Raw genomic sequence first — 19,306 nt, 5'->3', positions numbered from 1 at the left:
TTAACAGCATCTTTCTTATTTATCTCAGCATTAAAATAAGTAATATTATGCATAGTACATCAAACTGAAGAATTATATGTTTTCAGTGTTGGTTTGATAAAAGACCAGTTCAGATTATCCATTTGAATAGCTTATTTCAGACATAAAAAATATTTAGATCTTTCTCCACATAAATGTCTTACCCCTGAAATATTATTCACCTCTATTGCCCTAAGCAGTTTGTAGGTCAATAGCACTTTGAAAGACAAAATCCTGTCATCTCCTCCTTCCCACTCTCTTGGGTCTTAAGAGAAAAATGCATGTCTTAGATAATTGATTTCAATGGCTTAACATCTTTTTTTGCAACATTTTTTTTACTGCTTGTAATTTTGTTGTGACTACCCAAATAGTACTTTGTGCTATTCTATTTTCCCATGAGAATTTGTACTGCAAACGTGTCTTCATTTGTAATGGTTGATATATTTCATAGCAGACTAAAAAAGGACTTAATATTAAATAATTTCTATATGCTTTCAGTATCTAGTTTGATGGATACTATATATCAGAGGTCCCCAACCTTTTAGGCACCAGGGACCAGTTCCGTGGAGAAAGATTTTTCCACAGACCAGAGAGTGTGTGATTTTGTGTGCTGCCTGCATCCCCTGGATGGGGCTTCGCTTAATTGTGCAGACAGGTTGTTGGCATGCCACAGCCTGGTACTGGTCCATGGACCGGGGGTTGGGGGGCCCTGCTATATATGTCTAAATTCCATACATAGGAAGAATGTCAGAAGTTTATAGATGAACTAATCTAGTTCCTTTCAGGATTTTCACAGGGAATGAATCAGTTGCATTTACTTTTCCAGAGCTTTGTAATATTTTTATAGATTATCAACCAGATAACTGTGCTTTGTAGATAGGTGGATCAAGAAACAGCTTTCTTTAGAAGTATGCAAAATGTTTCAAATTCAAAATGTTTCAAGTTCAAAGCCCTATATTTTAAAGACTCCAGAAATGTTTTGATTATACTGAGCAAAATATGGTTACATTAACCTTGGAACATTATTTAAATGGTTGCAACAACTGTCTTAAACATAAAAAAAACCCAGAATTTAAAAGGCTACATTCTCAATAGAAAGAGACTGAAATTCAAAATGTTTTAAGTTTGAAATGCTCTGTCCCAAGTTTGAAACAGATGTTTTGATTCCTTCTTGTTCTGAATTTGAAGTATTTTTAATTTGAAATGTTTTTCACATCATCATTTTGTTTGGAGTGAGACTAGTATCCTTAAAGATTCAACTTGTAAACAGTATTGGTTTGCTCCTTAAGTAGAATTTTCTATATGATGGCAGGTGTTGATGCATTATTTACAACAGACAGACAATAGATAGATAGATAGATAGATAGATAGATAGATAGATAGATAGATAGATAGATAGATAGATAGATAATCAATCGTTTGAATCCTTTCCATTGGGCAAAATGAAAAATAAAACGGGGGATGGAGAGAAAGGGAAGAACAGGAAGGTAGCTGAAAATCCAAGAATTAATTATAGATTATGAAGTATGAGAAGAGAAAAATCAAATATTCAATGTACAAAGCCAAGATGAGTACTTCACATTCAGTTCTGAAGTTCACATCTTGGCTTCATATGTTGGATATTTGCTTTTTATCCTCTCCTGCTTCAAATCTGAATTGAAAATAATGCTTCAGATCTGAGATAGATCAAGTGTACTTTTCTTGTTTTAATTTTATAAACTGCACATTATGGTAATTATGAATGTTTGTATGATAAATTTTATGTGATAGTATGGGATATAAAATAAATAGCAAGCAATAACAAAAATATAGTTAGACTTACAAAATACAGATATAAATGAACATAAGCTTTGTTGCTCTAGATTGGAAGGTGAAATGAATTATCCTATTGCAAATATTTAGCTCATATGTGTTCCAGGCATCCTGTTCAGCAAACAAGCAATTATTATCCATTCACCCACAAAAATGTGTTGCAATATTATCCACTACTTCTGTGGCATATAAGATTTACAGCCTTCATACTCCATTCTGTTGTTTCGTTTATTAATAATTTTGTAAACCCAAAGAAATAATTTATTTTATGTTTCACCTTAGAAACTTGGATGAAACTGTATACTGTAAAGAACATGAGTTCATTTTGTTTGGCCAAAAATCATGTTCTTTATTTTAAAACTTTAATATTTATTGTAGAGAGTTTTGGCTCACCTTCTCCTCACACTCAGTCCTGTAAAGATTATCAGGGAAATCATCTAGGAAAATTCCTTTACATCAATGGTAGTAACCCCCTAATGAAGTTTCAGTGTTATTTTTCTTACTACTAAGTTCCAGTGTTTTTTTTTTTTTTTTTGAGGAAGTTTGTAATTTAGGTGCTATGAGGTTAATCCCAAACTCTGGTAACTATATGGACAATTGTTCAATATTTCAATTTGTTCACTGATTACCTGTAACAATTACAATAATTCTGTTCCAAGGATATTTCTGATCCATTCATCCATCTATCGAGCTTATCTACCTTGGCAGTTATCTTTCCTTTCTTCTACTTTTGTCAATCTTGCCAAGCATTAGTATTTTCTAGCCCATCATAAATTCACATTGCATATGCAGAGTTTCTACTTATGGACTGTTGTGTCTGGAAAGCAATTAGTGTTTATTTTGATTGGACAATAGACAGAATAGTTCTTTTTGATATCTATGAGATTTCCAGATTCCAGATAATTTGAAAAGGCATGTTCTCCATCTCTGTGCTGAGAAAAGGCGTTCAGGTAAGACAACGCCCCTTTTCTTTTTCTCTCTTAATATTCAACTTTCACAATACTTTATAATTGGAAAACCTACTGCTTTAACTATTTTGATCTTTGGTTGTCAGAGAAATATCCTTATGCTGCACGGTTTATCTAAGCTTAATATAGTCTTATATTCTTTTCTTGAATTTGCTTTCTAAGTTAATTAGATAATGTGATGATATGTGGTTTTATCTTATCCTTTCCTATTCTGAACCATTCCATTTACACTAGCTTCTAGTTCATTATGAAGGCTCCTTGGAAGAAAAATAAATATGAAAAGCATGAATGTTGTTAACACTGCCATACCAAAGAGAGTTTAAAGAATAAACCCATTCTTTCAGGGAAAATGCCACCCTATCCGAAACCAAAATAGGAATTATTCTGGTGTAGAATAGCTTCTGAATCAACAGCCACTTCATCTTGTTACTATTAGGGCTGAGTTTGTTTCTTCTCTTCCAAATGCTTACCATTTTCAGACATTAGGTACAGTCTTCCTTCACCAACTACTGGGTATCAGCAGCATCCTGATACCTCTTCCCATACTAATGGATGACTTCTTCCAATAGCTTCAGGTAGATGTGAAATAGTATGACAGAAAGGGTAGAGCAATAGGGCATTCAATAAAGGAATCACCAAGGGTTCAACTTTTCTTTCCTCACTAATTCTGGCAACACTTGCTCAAGAGTGATCAGCCATTGAAAAATGATGTCCCATTCTCAATCTTTGTACATAGTATAAAATAGCATCTATATATCACAGACAATGAAAAAGTCAAACAAGACAAGCAATCTAAGTCCTACTGTGATCAACAGGAATAACTAATATAGTTTTCATCTCGTGCCCAAGCATCAATCCAGACTGGAAAGGGTCTTCATCCAAGAACTCCTGTAGCTACAGGCCTACCACTTAACAATTTTCTCTACAAAAGTAATAATTGAAATAGTGGTACTTGTACAGAGTGATTGGTGTCTAATATGAATGAGTTGAGGGAGCATTTATGAAGAAGAGGTGTACCATTGCATCTTTAAGGCTGGTGACATACGTTCCTCACTCAAAGAGGCATTCAACAAACCCAGCTCCTCATCTCTTCCTTTGGTAGGCTGTACCAGGATCTAGCCTAAGGGGAGAGAACTTGCCTCACAGAGATCCTATTCACTTCATCAAGATCCATAGACTCACATGAATCGCAGTAAACATAAATATTATCCTGTTGTTTACTAGGATATAGCAAGGCACATATTTAGTTATGTCATTTTAAAATATCATTGCCACTCCATTCTTAAGTTTCATATTCTGGTTATTTAAAGTCTCTCCCCCCCATGCATTTACTCTCATATTCCTAAAGAACCATATTTTACAGGTATATACTTTTCTACTTTAAGAATTTCAAATTCTCTTGGTTTGTATTTTTCATATTCCTTGCTCGAACTGCAAAATGACTCTTCCTTTAGTATAGACAGTATCAATGATCAGACTTTCTTATGATCTGGACTATCATTTCTAGGTCTATTTATAAAAGTTCGGTTTTCTATCCTAATAATTTGTATCTTTTCACAGATAATCATCTGGCACCCAAGAGTTGTCTATGTTTTTAGCCCTGCCTATATAGTGGGCATGCGGGGAGGGATTGACAACAGTACAAATGCTATCAAAACATCTGTATATGCCTTTGAGATCCTCCAGACCTGAGTTTAGACTTCCTTTTAAGTGAATTGGCTTCCTTCATGCCTTCAGTGCCTCACCTGCTCTCATTCTGTCAATTGTACTTACAGTCCCTGTTCCTTTATGACTTTAGCAGCAAGGGAGACCCAACTAAGGACTCCTTCTGGGATGATGCTGGGGATGATGATGCTGGGAATGACTTAAAGCAGCTTACATTAAAAACTTAATAAAAATGATCTGAATGTGAGATATGCAAATGAACTGATGTTTTGGGAAAGTATTTTTTTTTAAAAAAAATAACCAGTTTCAATCATGACATGGCAGGATTATAAAATACTTCATCACATGGCCTATACGAAACGTCAGGTTTTTAATGCCTTTTTAAAAACTTAATATAATCTGTCTCGGAGAAAACGGTAGGAAAATAAATCTGTCTCTATTCTATCACTTTGCCTTGGCTGGAGAGCAAAGACAAGAACATGCTGACACAATGCTGCTATTCTCCCTTGGTCTTTTCAGTTGTTTTAATACAAGATTTTAGCATGTCCTAGAAATTTACAGGTTTATTAAGGTCATTTTCTGAAGCTTAAGCTAAGTATCTGTTTACTGTATTTGACATCAGTTTGACTCCATGGAATAAAAATATAAGTCAGACACAGATTTCCTTCTTTCCATTGGCATTAGCCAATATTTATGAAAGCAAACTATATGCCAACAAGTTATATGCATCACATATCACATATTTCTCAACCAATCTTTTTTTGTTTCTTTATTGCAGGTTTACATATAAATGGTATATGTAGTTATGCCTATATTTATACAGGCTTAGTAACCCATAATAAAAGAAGATCACGGTATCAATAAATATACTTCATTCTACTGTACATGCTTTTGGTATCTATATAAATAATTGGCTGGCATTACAATGTTGTTATAAAATGTAAGACAGATATGCAATGATTGGGAGTTGATACGATATTCTTATATGAATTTGTTAAAATCAAAATAATTATAAATAGCAAAATCCCATTGTAATATAAAGTCTTTCCCTATAAATATTTTATATTATTTTTATCTTTTTAAGATAGGAAGATCTTCATTACAAGTAAGATTGCTGGCTGATTAAGCTTATTGCAATTACCAAATACAATCAGGCTCATGTTCTACTATATGTTCAAATCTCTGCTGAGAAAAATGTGATCTAGTTAAAATACATAAATGTTGAATTATATGCAAAGCATTCTCAGTAGACAACATTTTGAGCTCAACATGTGTTATCCTAAGCTTGAAACAAACATGTTCCAAGTTTGAAAACATCTTTTCTCACCTACCAGAAGCCTTCCAATGCTATTCTCGCTTTGCTGGGAATGCTCTGAGTTTTGTGATTGTTTATTCACACAGTATTTAGCTACTGCAAAATAGGATTCTTTCTTCTGGAAGAAAATAAATATTTCTTATAGATACAGTAACATCATTTTTGCTTGAACTTTGAAAATCAACTTAAGCATTTAAGTTTGTGTTTTTAATTACTTCTTGAATCGTTGTCATCTAGCTTTTTCCAAAACAGATTCAGCTCCATTTCACTTTTTCAAACGCGCGCGCGCGTTCACACGCATGCACACATGGAAATTGTACTCATGCATTGCTAAAATTATCTCTAGCCTATTTTAAGGCTCGGAATAGCAATAAACTGTCATATCGCCCTGTATCTGTGAATCATATCTGGGGTGTTGCGATGGCTTGTTGTGACTTGACTGCTGCTAAGCAAGATTTCCCCACAATTTTATTCACTGAAGTACATCACCGGAGGCGGTGTCAGTGTGTGAAAAGGGATTTACCCCAGCCAAGGAAGCGCAATGACACTGGCGTCAGTTTGATACCACCAAGTCTGTGAGCCGCGCGTGTTTATGTTAGAGTGGTGGAAAATACTGTAACGTTTTCTGTGGGTGTGGAAAAGAGAGCGAGCGCCCAAATTCAGATTCGTTCCCCCTGCTGTCACAGCAGCGAACCGCGAGGTCCCCCGTACGCACAGCCTTGCTTTGTTGCTTTTGTTGAGGGACCCCATCCTCCGTTGTCGTAAAACAACGAAAGAAGTCTAATCGAAGGAGAGCAGGCCGGCCGGCACGCCCCTCTTGCTGAAAGTTGGGCAGGAAGGATTGGCGGTATCTTCTGGCAATGTACGGCGAAGAGAACTTGGGGCTGGGGGGGGGGAGATGGGGGATTCGGTAACAGGGCTTCAAGCAGGTACTAACTTGAGGGCGGCTGTCGGCAGTGCGAAGGCTTGCCGAGTCCCGCCTGGCCCGAGGGGAGATGCTAGAAATGGTTTTGAGTTTCTGAGGACTGTGGCAAGTGAGGCGAGAACCGGGAGAAGAGGCAAATATGCGCGTCTGTGAGAACAAGACATGTAGATAGTTATATTCTGCAAGGCTAGGCTGTGCCACGTGTGTGCGCGCGTTTGTGTGTGTGTGTGTGTGTGAGAGAGAGAGAGAGCCCGCCTGTGTGTTTGCGCGCGTGTTACAGCTGCCTGTCCCCGCAGGCTGGGGAATAGCTGTAGATTTGCCTTTTGGCTGCCGACTGTGTGGGCTTTGCTAGCCCTGACGGCTTCCTATGTTAGTCGTTGCTGGCTTTCTTCAGCTTACCAGCGCCAGCCAGGAAACGAGCAGCTTTGCTTCTTTTGTAGCGAGCCCGGTGTACTCGCAGACTTCGGTTCCCTCCTGATCTGCAGCAACGGCGGCCGCTCGGAGAGCGACGGAGAAACCTCTGGGGACCTGCTCGACTCTCCCCTTTGGCTTCTTTTTTCGGACGAACCAGCCGCTGTTTTGCGTGATCTGCCGCCGTCGACTCCGGTTGCAGCCTGTCGCGTCTGGCTCGTCGAAGACTGCTCGATGCCTTCGCCGTGAACTCGAGGAGGAGCGAGATCGGCGCGCCTGGTATGCAGTCGGAGTAATCCTCTTTTTTGGGGCGGAGGGTTGGTGGGATGGTCGGAGGGAGGGGGCGGTAGGGGAGTCGTTTCGAAGTGATGATGATCCGAGAAGTTTCTCCTTTACTGGCGACAACTCCGAACCGCTCCCCCAATCGCTGATTCGGGGGCTGCGAAATATGCCGCGTTTCCGCGCCCGGCTGCCAGATTTCAAAAGGGAGGAGCTGCCTTGTTCAGATAGCTGCCTGCCCCCTTTCTTCTCCCGCTCTCCTGGTGGGTCTCACCTGCTGCCGCTGCTGTTACTACAGCTGCTCTTCCTAACCCATCCCTTTCCTTCAGTGGCCAGTGGGAGTGGAGTGGGGAGCCCTTCTTCCCTGCATCCCTAAGCAATGAGCATGCAGGGGTTGCCGTGCTGCTCTTCGGGCATCACTTAACGGACGGCAGCTGGCACCATACCGAGGCTTGGGTAAGTTAATATCAGTCTCTTTTAGCGGGTGCTTGCACGGGCCAATATAAAATACTACTATGCACTACACTATCTTTCCATAAGACGAAGCAGTTGTGACTATTTTCGTGAGCTCCCTCCCCACCACCACTCCACGCTTCCTTCCCAGGTCTGTCTCTCTTCTGTTTCTCCACCCCATTCATCGCACAGCAGCCACCGCCACTGGGAGCGCGCGGCCCCTTTAAGAGCCCAGCTTTGCCTCCCGGTAGCTGAAGGTCATTAAACACAAAAGCTCTCCAGCGCTGCGGTCCAATATAGCGCATGCGCCCTGCCCGAGGACTGGCAGGGAGACGGCAATATGGCGAGAATGCCTGGCAGCGGCGGCGCCGGCGGAGACTGGAGCACCGGGGGCGGTAGCAGTGGTGGCGGTGCAGGTGGTGAGCACAATGCGGGGGACCGGCAATCCAGCCGGGGTGGCCCCCATCGGCCTCTCCACTATTGCAGCGCGGGAGAGGACGAGGACGGGGAAGACGAGGATGAGATACAGGAGGTGCAGATAACGGGGGACGAGGAGGGCGCCGATGGGGGAATCCTGCTGCTGGACGACGACGAGGAAGACGAGGAGGATGTGATGATGGGACTTGCGTGGGACCCTGAGGAGGAGCCGGGCCATATGATTCGTATGGACCAAAGCTCCAGGGCACTGCTGGATAAAGCTGCAGCTGCTGTTTGCAGCGTCAGGGGCCGCCTTGGAGGGGTCAGGAGAGGGGGTTCAGGGGCCATCGGGGCCGCTGCAGGTGGCGCCCCCTCGGTGCCAGTTAGCGCCCGTGGTATGGCCACTTCGATCGTTAGCAAAGCGGTGGCACCGCTTGCTGCCGAGGACTCAGACCCGGAGGCGGAGTTGCTCCTGCAGCGCCCCGAACGGGCTCGGCTGAGCGAGAACACGCGCTTGGCCACCCGGTACGCCGTGCGCATCTTCCGCGAGTACCTGAGCGAGAAAGCTCAAAGCCCCGACTTCGAGACCATGGATAAGGGGGCGCTGTGCCGCGTGTTACGCTCTTTCTACGCCGAGGCGCGCTCCAAGAGTGGGCAGCTCTATTCCAAGTCGTCGCTCATCAGCATCCGTAGCTCGCTCAACCGCTACCTCAACGAACCTCCTTATTGCCGTACCCTCGACCTCACCAAGGACCCGGAGCTGCGCGCCGCAAACCTGACTCTGGCCGCAGTCATCCGGAAGCTGGAGGAACAGGGCGCCGGGCCGGTGGTGCAAAAGCAAGCCATTACGCGCGCTGACCTTCGGAAGCTGTACACCTGCAACGTTTTCAGCACGCAGAGCCCCTTCGGGCTCCTGAACCAGGTTTGGTTCGAGACGTGCATGTACTTCTGCACGCGGGGCCGCGAGAACCAGCGCGAGCTCGAGGAGGACTCCTTCGGATTGGCCATGGACGAGGACGGGCGCAAGTTTGTCTACTTTAAGGCCCTGGGCCCGTATCACAAGTCGCGCTCGTCGTCTTGGAGCAAAAAGCGCGCCGAGAGCAGCGACGAGGAGAATTTGCCGCGCATGTACGAAACCGGCACGGAATTCTGCCCTTACGCCAGTTTTGTGAAATACTTGGCGAAGCGTAACCCGCTCTGCAAGGCCTTTTTTCAGCGCCCGCGGGACCACTGCAGTGAGGGCGATGTCACCTGGTACGAGAACAAGGCCATCGGCAAGAATCTGCTGGGTACCCGCATGCAGATGCTTTCCAAGGCGGCCAAACTTTCCAAGACTTATACTAACCACTGCATCGGCGCTGTCTCCATCGCTACACTCAACAGTATCGCCGGCATTGGCACCAAGCTGACTTCAGGAGCCGCCGGCGGAGGAGGTCTCTACGGCCTCAACGGCAGAACCCGCCTCCCGCCCGTTCCCGCCAACAACACTTATATTCTCTCCAAGGACGGCGACAACCATCCCAGCGTGAAGGCCGAAGCGGCTGCTGTTCTGGTGCCGACTAAGCGCTCCCATGAGGGCCTGTACGCTGCCGGAGGCGGGGCCGCGGTAGTGGGAGATGCCTGTGGCGCTTCCTCGTCCCCCAAAAGACTTTGTCTTAGGCCTGCCGAGCCCCTCGACACAGCTGCCGTGGTGGTGGTCTCGGTGAAACATGACCCCTTGCCTCTCCTCATACCTGAAGCTAACGGGCTGAGAAGCACCAACTCTCCCACAGTCATTTCACCTGCAATGGTTTCCCCCACACAGGTAACCAAAAAGAAAATGTCTCTTTCTCCCCCCCCCACATGCACACCTTTTTTCTCCTTTTCTTAGGTTTGCCAATTGGTTTAATGAAAATATCTCCCCCAAAGTAGATGGCTCTTGGGTTCGCCCTTGATTTCAAGCAGGCTTTTTGGAGTATATGATAAAGAAACTTTGGCAACTTTATTAGTTTCCTTCATCTCTTGTGATGGCAGTACAAATTGACTGCATTTAACATTAGGTATCATGAAACTGGACAAAGTGTTTTACTATATGTGTCCCATCAGGTGATGAAGAAAAGACTTGGGAAACCTGACATCTTTGCCAGAGAGAGAGTCATACATTATGAGAAAGTTATGGGACTGGTAGCTATTAGAAAATTGACTTTTCTAAATTTCAGAAATGGGAAATATTTCAGAAAATTGAGGATCTTACTGGATCTGTACAGATTCTTGTCAAAATGTCAACAAACATGTATCTGAAATTAAACAAATTGGTTAGTTCTCAACTTGCATTGGCTGGTACTATAATTTCAAATTTTGAAAGCCCCTAGCTGATTTGTCAAGAATCATTCTTGGTTTTTTAAAATGGAGTATGCAAATTACTTTAAAGAATAATATTAAGTAGTTCAATTTTAATCAAATTGGTTCCTATAGCATCAAATTACACAGTTATTTGTAGGCCCACAACATAAATTTGAAAAATCAGAATCATTGAAGTTGAATCAATGATCTTGGCTTCCTCGTTAATCAAATTCAACTGAGCTTTAAAAGAGCTGTGCTCTGTGGATACAGGTATATAACATGTTAGAACAATTTCCAGAGTAGAAATACCAGTTTTGTACAAACTGACCCTTTCAGAGGAGTTTGCCAGCTAATCAGCTAGCCTGAAGGCTGACTGAAGAAAGAGCCTTTTTGTGAATGGCTGCATCAGCATCTGTCTTCCGTGAAATACATGTGACCTCTCTGTTTGGAGTTTGGGGCCACTTAAGTAGAGTATTGTACTTTGGTTTCCTGGTTTGCAGCATAAATGATTAGAAATCCACTGATGTTTAGGTAAAATTGGTATATGAAACATTCTTTTTTCAGCATAAAAGTATTTCAGTTAGTGAAGTTGTGGACAAATGAAAATATTTTTTCTCAGATTTTTGTTATTGTATTGCATATCTTCTAATAATGCAAAGGAAATATGTTTTGAATGAGCATACTGAAATAAAAATGTAGCTCATCGGTGTAAACCACTGATGTTAGCAAGAGGCTCTTTAAGATAAGAATAGTTCTTGCCAGGTAATTTATATAGCTTTTTAATCTAATAAGTTATAATTATATTCCATAAATATATGGCTAAATTTGTCTAAAGTGAGGTTTAGTCTGTGTTAATGCTAACAGTTATTTTATTTGAAATCAGTCATTTCAAATAAAATAAAAACATAAGTTGTAATGTGTTAGTACCTATCCCCTGCCCCAATCTGCAACAATTGAATATTTAATGAAGTTTATAGAGATAGTTTGATAATACTATCATCTTTGGGATGAAGGTGATTTGCTTATTTGCCCATTTTTATATAAAACTATTGGGAAGATAAAAAATACTTCCTTGAGGGCATGGCAATGAGTTTTAATTTAAAATGCTAATTATCCACAATTAATTTTGCCTAAATAATTGCAAACTCTGTCACATTTATAGATAGCCTTACTAATTTGAGTATAAATATCAAAATAGAAACAATAATAATAGATACATGTTCTCTCTTTTAATATAAACAAGATAATGATATTTTCATTGAGTCTTGAAAGAAAGAAATGACTGTTTGGGTTAATAGCCTTGAAGTATGACCAAAGGCCAGCAACAGGTCATTAACCTGAAAGAAATGACCTGGCCCATAACTGTTATCCTTAATTGTAAACATAGATATTTCAGGTTATAACTGAATTGACTTCATCAAGTAGCATGCCACTGAATTCCATGATTGACAAATATTGCTGCTTTCATAATAGCTTTGAAATATTGAAGGTCATAGAATGAAAGCTTTATTGACTGAGAATACTATGAAGATATATTTACTGCTACTTATAGGTAAATCATACTCCCTAGGTTTAATCAAAAACAGAATTAAAAGATTAATTTCATCTGAAATCAGCAAAGATAAACTTCACTCAGAGGTCCTTCAGGAATTTAATAATTATCTAATTTACTATAATATTGGCATTTAATCCTAATGTACCTATGCTATGATATATAGCAGTGATGGTGAACCTTTTAGAGACCGAGTGCCCAAACTGCAACCCAAAACCCACTTATGTATCGTCGGGTATTGGGTGGGCGTAGCCCATTGTGTGGGTGCGGCCAATTGGGTGAGTGTAGCCCATTGGGTGGGCGTGGCTGTGGTGGTAACAGCAGACTGGGTGGGGACTACAAGGTTCAATCAATCAATTCCAACTTTGCAAGATCTTTTTTTTCTCTGTAAGAATTTGAAATTTATTGATTGAACCCTTTTTTTTTTTTGTACATGGTGCGGAGGCCTAAAGCGAAAAGGTTTTATAAAACCCAGTTGAAGGACTAGGACTGGGGTGATGACAAACGTGCTCACAGAGAGGGCTCTGTGTGCCACCTGTGGCACGTGTGCCACCGGTTCGCCACCACGGATATATAGCATAAAATACATTATATTGAATTTGATGACTTAATACTATGTTTATGCATTGATCATTATACTAGTAGTTCTTACATAGAACTGATGGCTCTGATTTGTGAATGGAAATCAAACCATCATTAGTTTCTCTGATTTAGCTGTTTTGGGCATTTCAGAGCAAAGAAGAAAAAGCATGTGGGTGTGTTTATTGGATTCTTTGGCATTACACTAAGTAAAGATAATTCTATAGTTTCTGGGAAAAATGCAGTGGTTTCATGCCTTACAGCGTTTTCCATATATGTAATGTAGATTTATGAAATAGTCACCATCTGCAATTAGATTTAGGAGTCACTACATAATTATGCCTGCACAGAGAACCATGGTCAAAATTTACGTACAAGATTCTCTAGCTTTATGCAAATTTGCTATTATATATTTGATAATTTTTACCCAAGAATTCACTTTATTTCAGAAAAAAATACTGTTACATAATTTACACCAGCATAGTTAATTTGCATCAAAGGTCTGGAAATGTGTCCAAGACTTCTTCCTGCCAAAAACACTTGAATAGTTTCCAATACCAGGATCCACATCCCTTTGTGCCCTTAGTCACACATCTACCATTTTGTTTGAGTTGTTCTAATTGTGTGTCCTGTTTCTGACTTATTTTTTACCTGTAATAGCCACCACTTTTCTGTTGCTATGCAGTCAAATTGGCTGTGAACATTTTGTCCAACCCCCATACCCCACAGGGGAAGGTTCTTTCTAACATCAGAAACAAAGTTATTACTTGGTATTAAATTTGTTTGCTGCCCATCTTGCCTGAAAGCAATTCTGGGTGGCTTACAACATTAGAAGTTGAATGTAATAAAGTGGTGTCAATCTTAAGCATTCAGACAAGATTTTAATCCAGGTGAATCTACCATGTGCAATAACAAAGTGCTAATATTTGTAGTGCCATGATCCATTCCATCTCTTTATCTGCTATTATAATAATTTACATTAAAAATCAAGCTGTAGAGAGATGGAGAGAATATATTTCACTGTATATAAATAACTAGACAAGAAAATATATTTGGGTAACAATACTTAAGAGTAAGCCTTTTTAAAGCATATTAGTTGCTTATTTGTTAATGCATTTGGGTTACACAATTGACCTCATACTCCACAATCTTCCTTTTTTCTCCTGGTTTACTTCCTTGCTTTATGAAATCTGCTTTGTGCAAATGTTTTGGAGAATGTAATTCTAGCATAAAATAAAGGATGGCTATACCATATTTTTTAAAACAGAAATTTTATTGCAGAACATCATTATTAATTTCTCAATATGAAAGTACTAAAAGTTCAGAAGTCATGTATTCTGACCTTAATAGAGCATTTTCCCTTATTCTTTCATGCATGAAGAGTGAAATAGAAATATCACATGACAGTACTTGAATGTTGAAAAGGCATATTAAAATGTTGATTTTATCTAATTTTAGTTAAGCACAAAAACTTTCTAATATTTTAATTATTAGAAATCATAAACTGGAGAATATCTTCAACTTAAAAGCATTGCTAGGTATAGATATCCATCAGAGTGATGTCACACCTTCTATGTGTTCTTACGATTGTTGTAAATGATTGCTCCAGTATTTGGATGTTAAAAAAAAGATCTATCATGTTATTTGTCATAAATGATTTTCTTGCTGTTGAAGAAGTAGCAGACAAGTTGATGTTTTGCTAGAGTATTACACTAGTGCTTGATCATATTGGGATCTGCATATAAGGAAAGAAAGTGTGCCCAAGGTCATGAATATTTTTACATTAACCATTTAACAGTATTTGTCCAGCTTTATGTACCTGAAGGATGTTGAAGACAAGATCAGTAATAAAATTAGATTTTATAATTTTAACATGTATAACACTATAATAGTTTTGTAATTATTTAAAAGGCCAAAAACTGTCTTAAATTTCTGTGAAAAGAATGCTAAATGTGAGCCTGAAAAACTTCATTTGTAGGTCGGTTAAAGAGTCCTGGCACCATTATATAACACATCCTAGTCTTCTTGCTTATTTGCAGATTATTATGGTTCATCATACAGTCAGCCAGACATTTAGGCTAGATTTGGTATTTGTATCTACCTATCAAGTACTTCCCAAGGACCTGGGTTAGGCGGATGTGGATGTTTGGTGGTGTTAAAGGTATCATTGCAGGATGTATTTTCTTTTGCCACAGTCATTATTATTGTTCACAGTCAGCCAGGTGTTTAGACTAGACTTGGAACCTCCATCACCCTATCATGTCCTTCCCAAGGACCTGGGTTAGATAATTGTTATTGTTTGATATTAAAGATATTGTCGCAAAATATAAGCTTTTCCAAGTAAAACTGCCTTTTGCAATTGACACTATTACTTGGTATTAAATTTGACAATTGACACTTATTTATTAAATTTATATGCTGCTCAGCTTCCAATGACAGTGGTGGTTTACAAATAATTTAAAACATGAAAAATATGACAAAGCAACAAGAAGCAAAAAAGCAAGGACATGGCAGGGTAGAAACAAAAGAAAACAACCTAAATTTGAAAAGTAGTCTCCAGTCAAGGCCTAATCTTTGGGCCCCTTCTTCAGATTTTCAGGCTGGAGCCATTCAGATCTCAGGCAGAACCTCCTTCCAGAAGCAAATAGAGAATGTACACTTTTGGAGTCCCAATAGATGGCATTGTGCAATCGGAGGAATCGAGGTCACGAACCCTGACAGATTGGATTGGTGAGGCAGATACTACAGGAGAGAGAAAATGACAGTTAGAATGAGATCTCTGCTATTCATTTCCAGCATGCCTATCTAAGAAAACATTCTCTTGTCTTAAAGATAAACTACGGTAGTTCTAAATCTTTATGAAGACTAGAACTACCAGCAGCACCTATATGGGTCTTAGAAAGAAATAGCAAGCTAGTAAAGTAAGTGTTAGACTAGAGTTAATGTATTTTGATCTATGGATAACTCTGAAGTTTCGGTATTATAAATGTATTTTAACTAATTGAAACTTAAGGTGATCATGAAAGGCAACCACACACTGAATATATTATAGTAAATTAATGTAGAGATATGTGGTGGGTTTCTTTAATATTAGTTAAGGGGGCAAAAGTGTGTGATACTCATTTATATTCCATTTTAAGAATATTTGACATGATGAAGTTAAGCAGTATAGTGGAGTGTGAACCATTCTACTGTGTTATTATTTGAGTCTTTTCACTTGTAATTGTACTTCTCTTAAAGCAGTGGTGGCGAACCTATGGCACGCGTGCCAGAGGCGGCACTCAGAGCCCTCTCTGTGGGCATGCACGCGATGCCCTGGAGATGGCAACCATCCCTCTTCACTCAACTGCCCGCTAACTTGCTGAGGTCCCACATGACTGGAAGTATCCCAGCACCCATTCGCTCACTGGCCTCTGTGTGCAGGGGCCGATGGTGTCAGGCAGCAGCCTCCCCGGCCCCTGCCTTGCCTTGCCCTGAGACAATGGCACCCTTGCCCTGCAGGGCGAGTGTACTGCCCACCTGCCAAAGACCCCCTGGATCTCCCCCAACCCTGCCCGGCTCCCACAGGTGTCTCTCCCCACAAGCAACATTGAGGTAATCACGCCCACTTTGGCCACACCCATCCAATCTGCCATGACCACCACAGCCACGTCCACCCAGTGGGCCACGTCCATCTGGCACCCGGCGATAAATAAGTGGGTTTTGGTTGCAGTTTGGGCACTCGGTCTCTAAAAGGTTCACCATCACTGTCTTAAAGTAATTTCTTTGCAACTTCAATCATAATAGTTGATTTCTCTTTTAAAATGAGTAAAACTTTTAGTTTTGTATTATTTTAAACTGAGGCAATCTGTGGAAACTATCAAGGTGTGCTGCAGTGACATCTCATAAATTCCACTTTTTCAAATAAATAATTTACCACCCCACTAGCCCAGTATACAAACATCAAAACTTCACAGACTAGCACGCTGGGTGCCTGAAAGCATTTGCCTATTAAATGAGGATTCTCTGCTTTTGCTGTGGAAAAAGATTCTCTTTTGCTCAGTTCTCCTTGCAGAGGCCAAGAGATCAGAAAATGTTCAGTTTTAATTGGTGAATTTCTATGACAGTAAGATGCCTTATTTTATGTATGGTCTAGAAATAAATGAGTGGCTAAACTCTTTGAAATGTGCCAATGCTACAAAAGCTATGAGCTGTAATTAAATTGAATGTAGGGTTATTTGGTGTGCTTGCCTTGAGCTATAAACTTGATAACAAACCCCAGAATGCCAAGTATTGTGTTAGAAGTTGGTACGTAATTAGTTATGCAGTTTTCAATCACTTTGGAAGACCTGTCTTTTTCACCACTTTTTATTCTTTCTTGCCTTTTGTAATATCAGAAATGTATGTATTCTATTTTTTTCAAAAGGGAAGAGGGGCAGTGAATATGGCTCTGAAATATTAGTATACCAGTTAATGTTTAAAGAACCATATGTTGTTAATTCTGCGGAAGTGATGTCAGTTCAATTTGGATTCAATGTTTGAAGAAACTTAAAAAGTATATACTTGAAGGAAGTTCTGATGTTTTAATACTGGTTTTATAAAGTTGTAGGAGTTGTTGCATATTATTTGTGTAATGCAGTAGCAGTTTTATAAGACTGTTTCATTAAATGGGGTGGTGACATGAGTACATTTGAAAGAAAACCCTTCTTCCCAACCAGCTTCATTGTACTAGGAAATAATAATGTTACAAGAAAAAATTAAGTTGTGTAGTTACAGGATTGGGAATTCCCCGGTATTGGATATAAGCTAGGCGGCTATTCAAATTTTTTTTAACACATACTCATATGACATGCCCAATGCTTTGGAGCATTACTCCTGTCAAAATGTATTGCCATGAATCTTGAAGCCCCTTTTGTGAACAGAAACTTTCATGAATGTATTTGATCTAGAACTGAGATAAAGAACTGTGACAGCCAGTTCTTCATTAGACTCCCTAACGGGGAATAGTCCAAGTCTTTCAACAGAGATGACCAGAGACTGTAGGGAAAAGAGCAGTCAACTAAAATTGCCTTTTTTTTGTCACTAACAACATTGTCTTCTGCTCATAGATGCTTTTATCAATTTTACCAGTAAAACAGGTCTGAACATTCAGTTATCCGTATCCAGCCTGCAGTGGTGGCAATGGGGGACAGTGATGGGGCAGCGGCAGCCCTTCAAAACAATCCCACTCATGTGGCCCCTTGGGAAAATTAATTGCCCACCCCCACAGTAAAAGAACTTGGCATCCAGAATCCATGTGTACAGGTCCTATACATCTTCATTGATCATACCTGGGAGATAGATTTTGTAGTGAAGGAAGCAAGAGAAAGTAACACTTAATGATATATGTAAGTAGTTTTCAGATTAATTTTTTTTATCAGTGATGAGATTGTGATTCTACTTTTGATTGAATTATATTGTCTGGATACTGGAATTTTCCAGAATTATCATTTGTTGCAATTTATAGCAATATCAAATATTAGGGCTGAGATCTTATACTCTAGTTCTCTAACAGGATCAGCTCTGAATTAAAAGAGATGATATTATGGCAGTAAAATGTGCTTAATGTACTGGCCTTAATTTTTATCTATGGTTCCCTGTGGGTGAACCCAAAACATTCAGTAGAGATAATTAACCATGAATAAGCATATTAATACCTAGGCCTTTGGTTCTTGTTGCTAATCTTATCACTCAGTTATGTTGAAATTTTTCTCAAATCGGATATAATGAAGAAGTAGTGACTCGAGATTTAGAAGAAATCATTTAAAAAATATCAATATAAAATAAATATTTTACACATTTAATTATCCTTTTGTATTAATTGGTAATTAATTGCAATATTTTTATTTATCTCTAAGCCACTATGCATTTGTCTGTTCTGAGAAGCCCCTGGCTTTTAGCCTTTAATCGATTAAAAATTCCATTACAAATCATAGTAGCTAGCAGACAGAGATTATGGTGATACATTATATCATATTATGTTTCATTATGCAAGTGTAATTGAAACATGTTTTTATTTACTCTTTGCAATAAATCACATAGCATATATTGGTAGCTAAGTGTGAATGGTATGTATCGTATTGTCAGTCCAACTCTTCTTTTAATTCAGAGAAAAATAAAATCGTCAATAGTAAAAAAATCCTGCTTATTCCATTTCTGTTAATGTTCAGAGAGACTAGCGACTCAAAACTATTTCAGAAATGGATGTCCTAAATATTTAACTACCTTATTCTTAGCTCTGTTTTTGTGGCATATTATGTGAAAGTGTGCACAAAATGATGGCTACCTCTCTTGACTTTGAGAGATGATCATCACATCTTAGCTAAATTAGAGTCCACTGTATTGAAACACTATGGAAATTTTATAAATAAATGCTCATATTGCATCATGACACAATGCAGTTTGCCTAGTTTGGATTTAGCATGATGCCAGTATATGTTAATTGTGACCTGTTCCACAGATCATAGTTAATAAGATCATAGTCTAAACCAGTGGTGGTGAACTTATGGCATGCATGCCAGAGGTGGCACTTAGAGCCCTCTGTGTGGGCACGCGCGCCATTGCCCCAGCCC

The 19,306-nt window shown here is 39.7% G+C and overlaps 1 protein-coding gene across 8 annotated transcripts in view; it reads left to right on the top strand.

Moving 5' to 3' along the window:
- The window catches only part of KCTD1 (potassium channel tetramerization domain containing 1), an 84,981-nt gene that overhangs the window by 21,065 nt on the left and 44,610 nt on the right, over nt 1-19,306 (top strand). For 3 of the 8 annotated variants that reach the window (XM_039328607.1, XM_039328604.1, XM_039328603.1), the window contains exon 1: nt 6,929-7,393. The exons of 1 other annotated variant lie outside the window; for it this stretch is intronic. Coding sequence is in view for 1 of the 7 variants with exons in the window: in XM_039328602.1 (XP_039184536.1) it covers nt 8,187-10,067 (1,881 nt within the window). In the remaining 6 variants the exon portion in view is untranslated. 4 more of the 8 variants (XM_039328608.1, XM_039328605.1, XM_039328609.1 and 1 more) reach the window with 3 other exon arrangements.

The sequence above is a fragment of the Crotalus tigris genome, unplaced genomic scaffold (genome assembly GCF_016545835.1).
Source record: "Crotalus tigris isolate CLP2741 ecotype Arizona unplaced genomic scaffold, ASM1654583v1 scf7180000024382.2542628, whole genome shotgun sequence".
In the NCBI taxonomy this organism is placed as follows: domain Eukaryota; kingdom Metazoa; phylum Chordata; class Lepidosauria; order Squamata; family Viperidae; genus Crotalus; species Crotalus tigris.
This window is presented reverse-complemented; position numbering and strand designations above follow the sequence as displayed.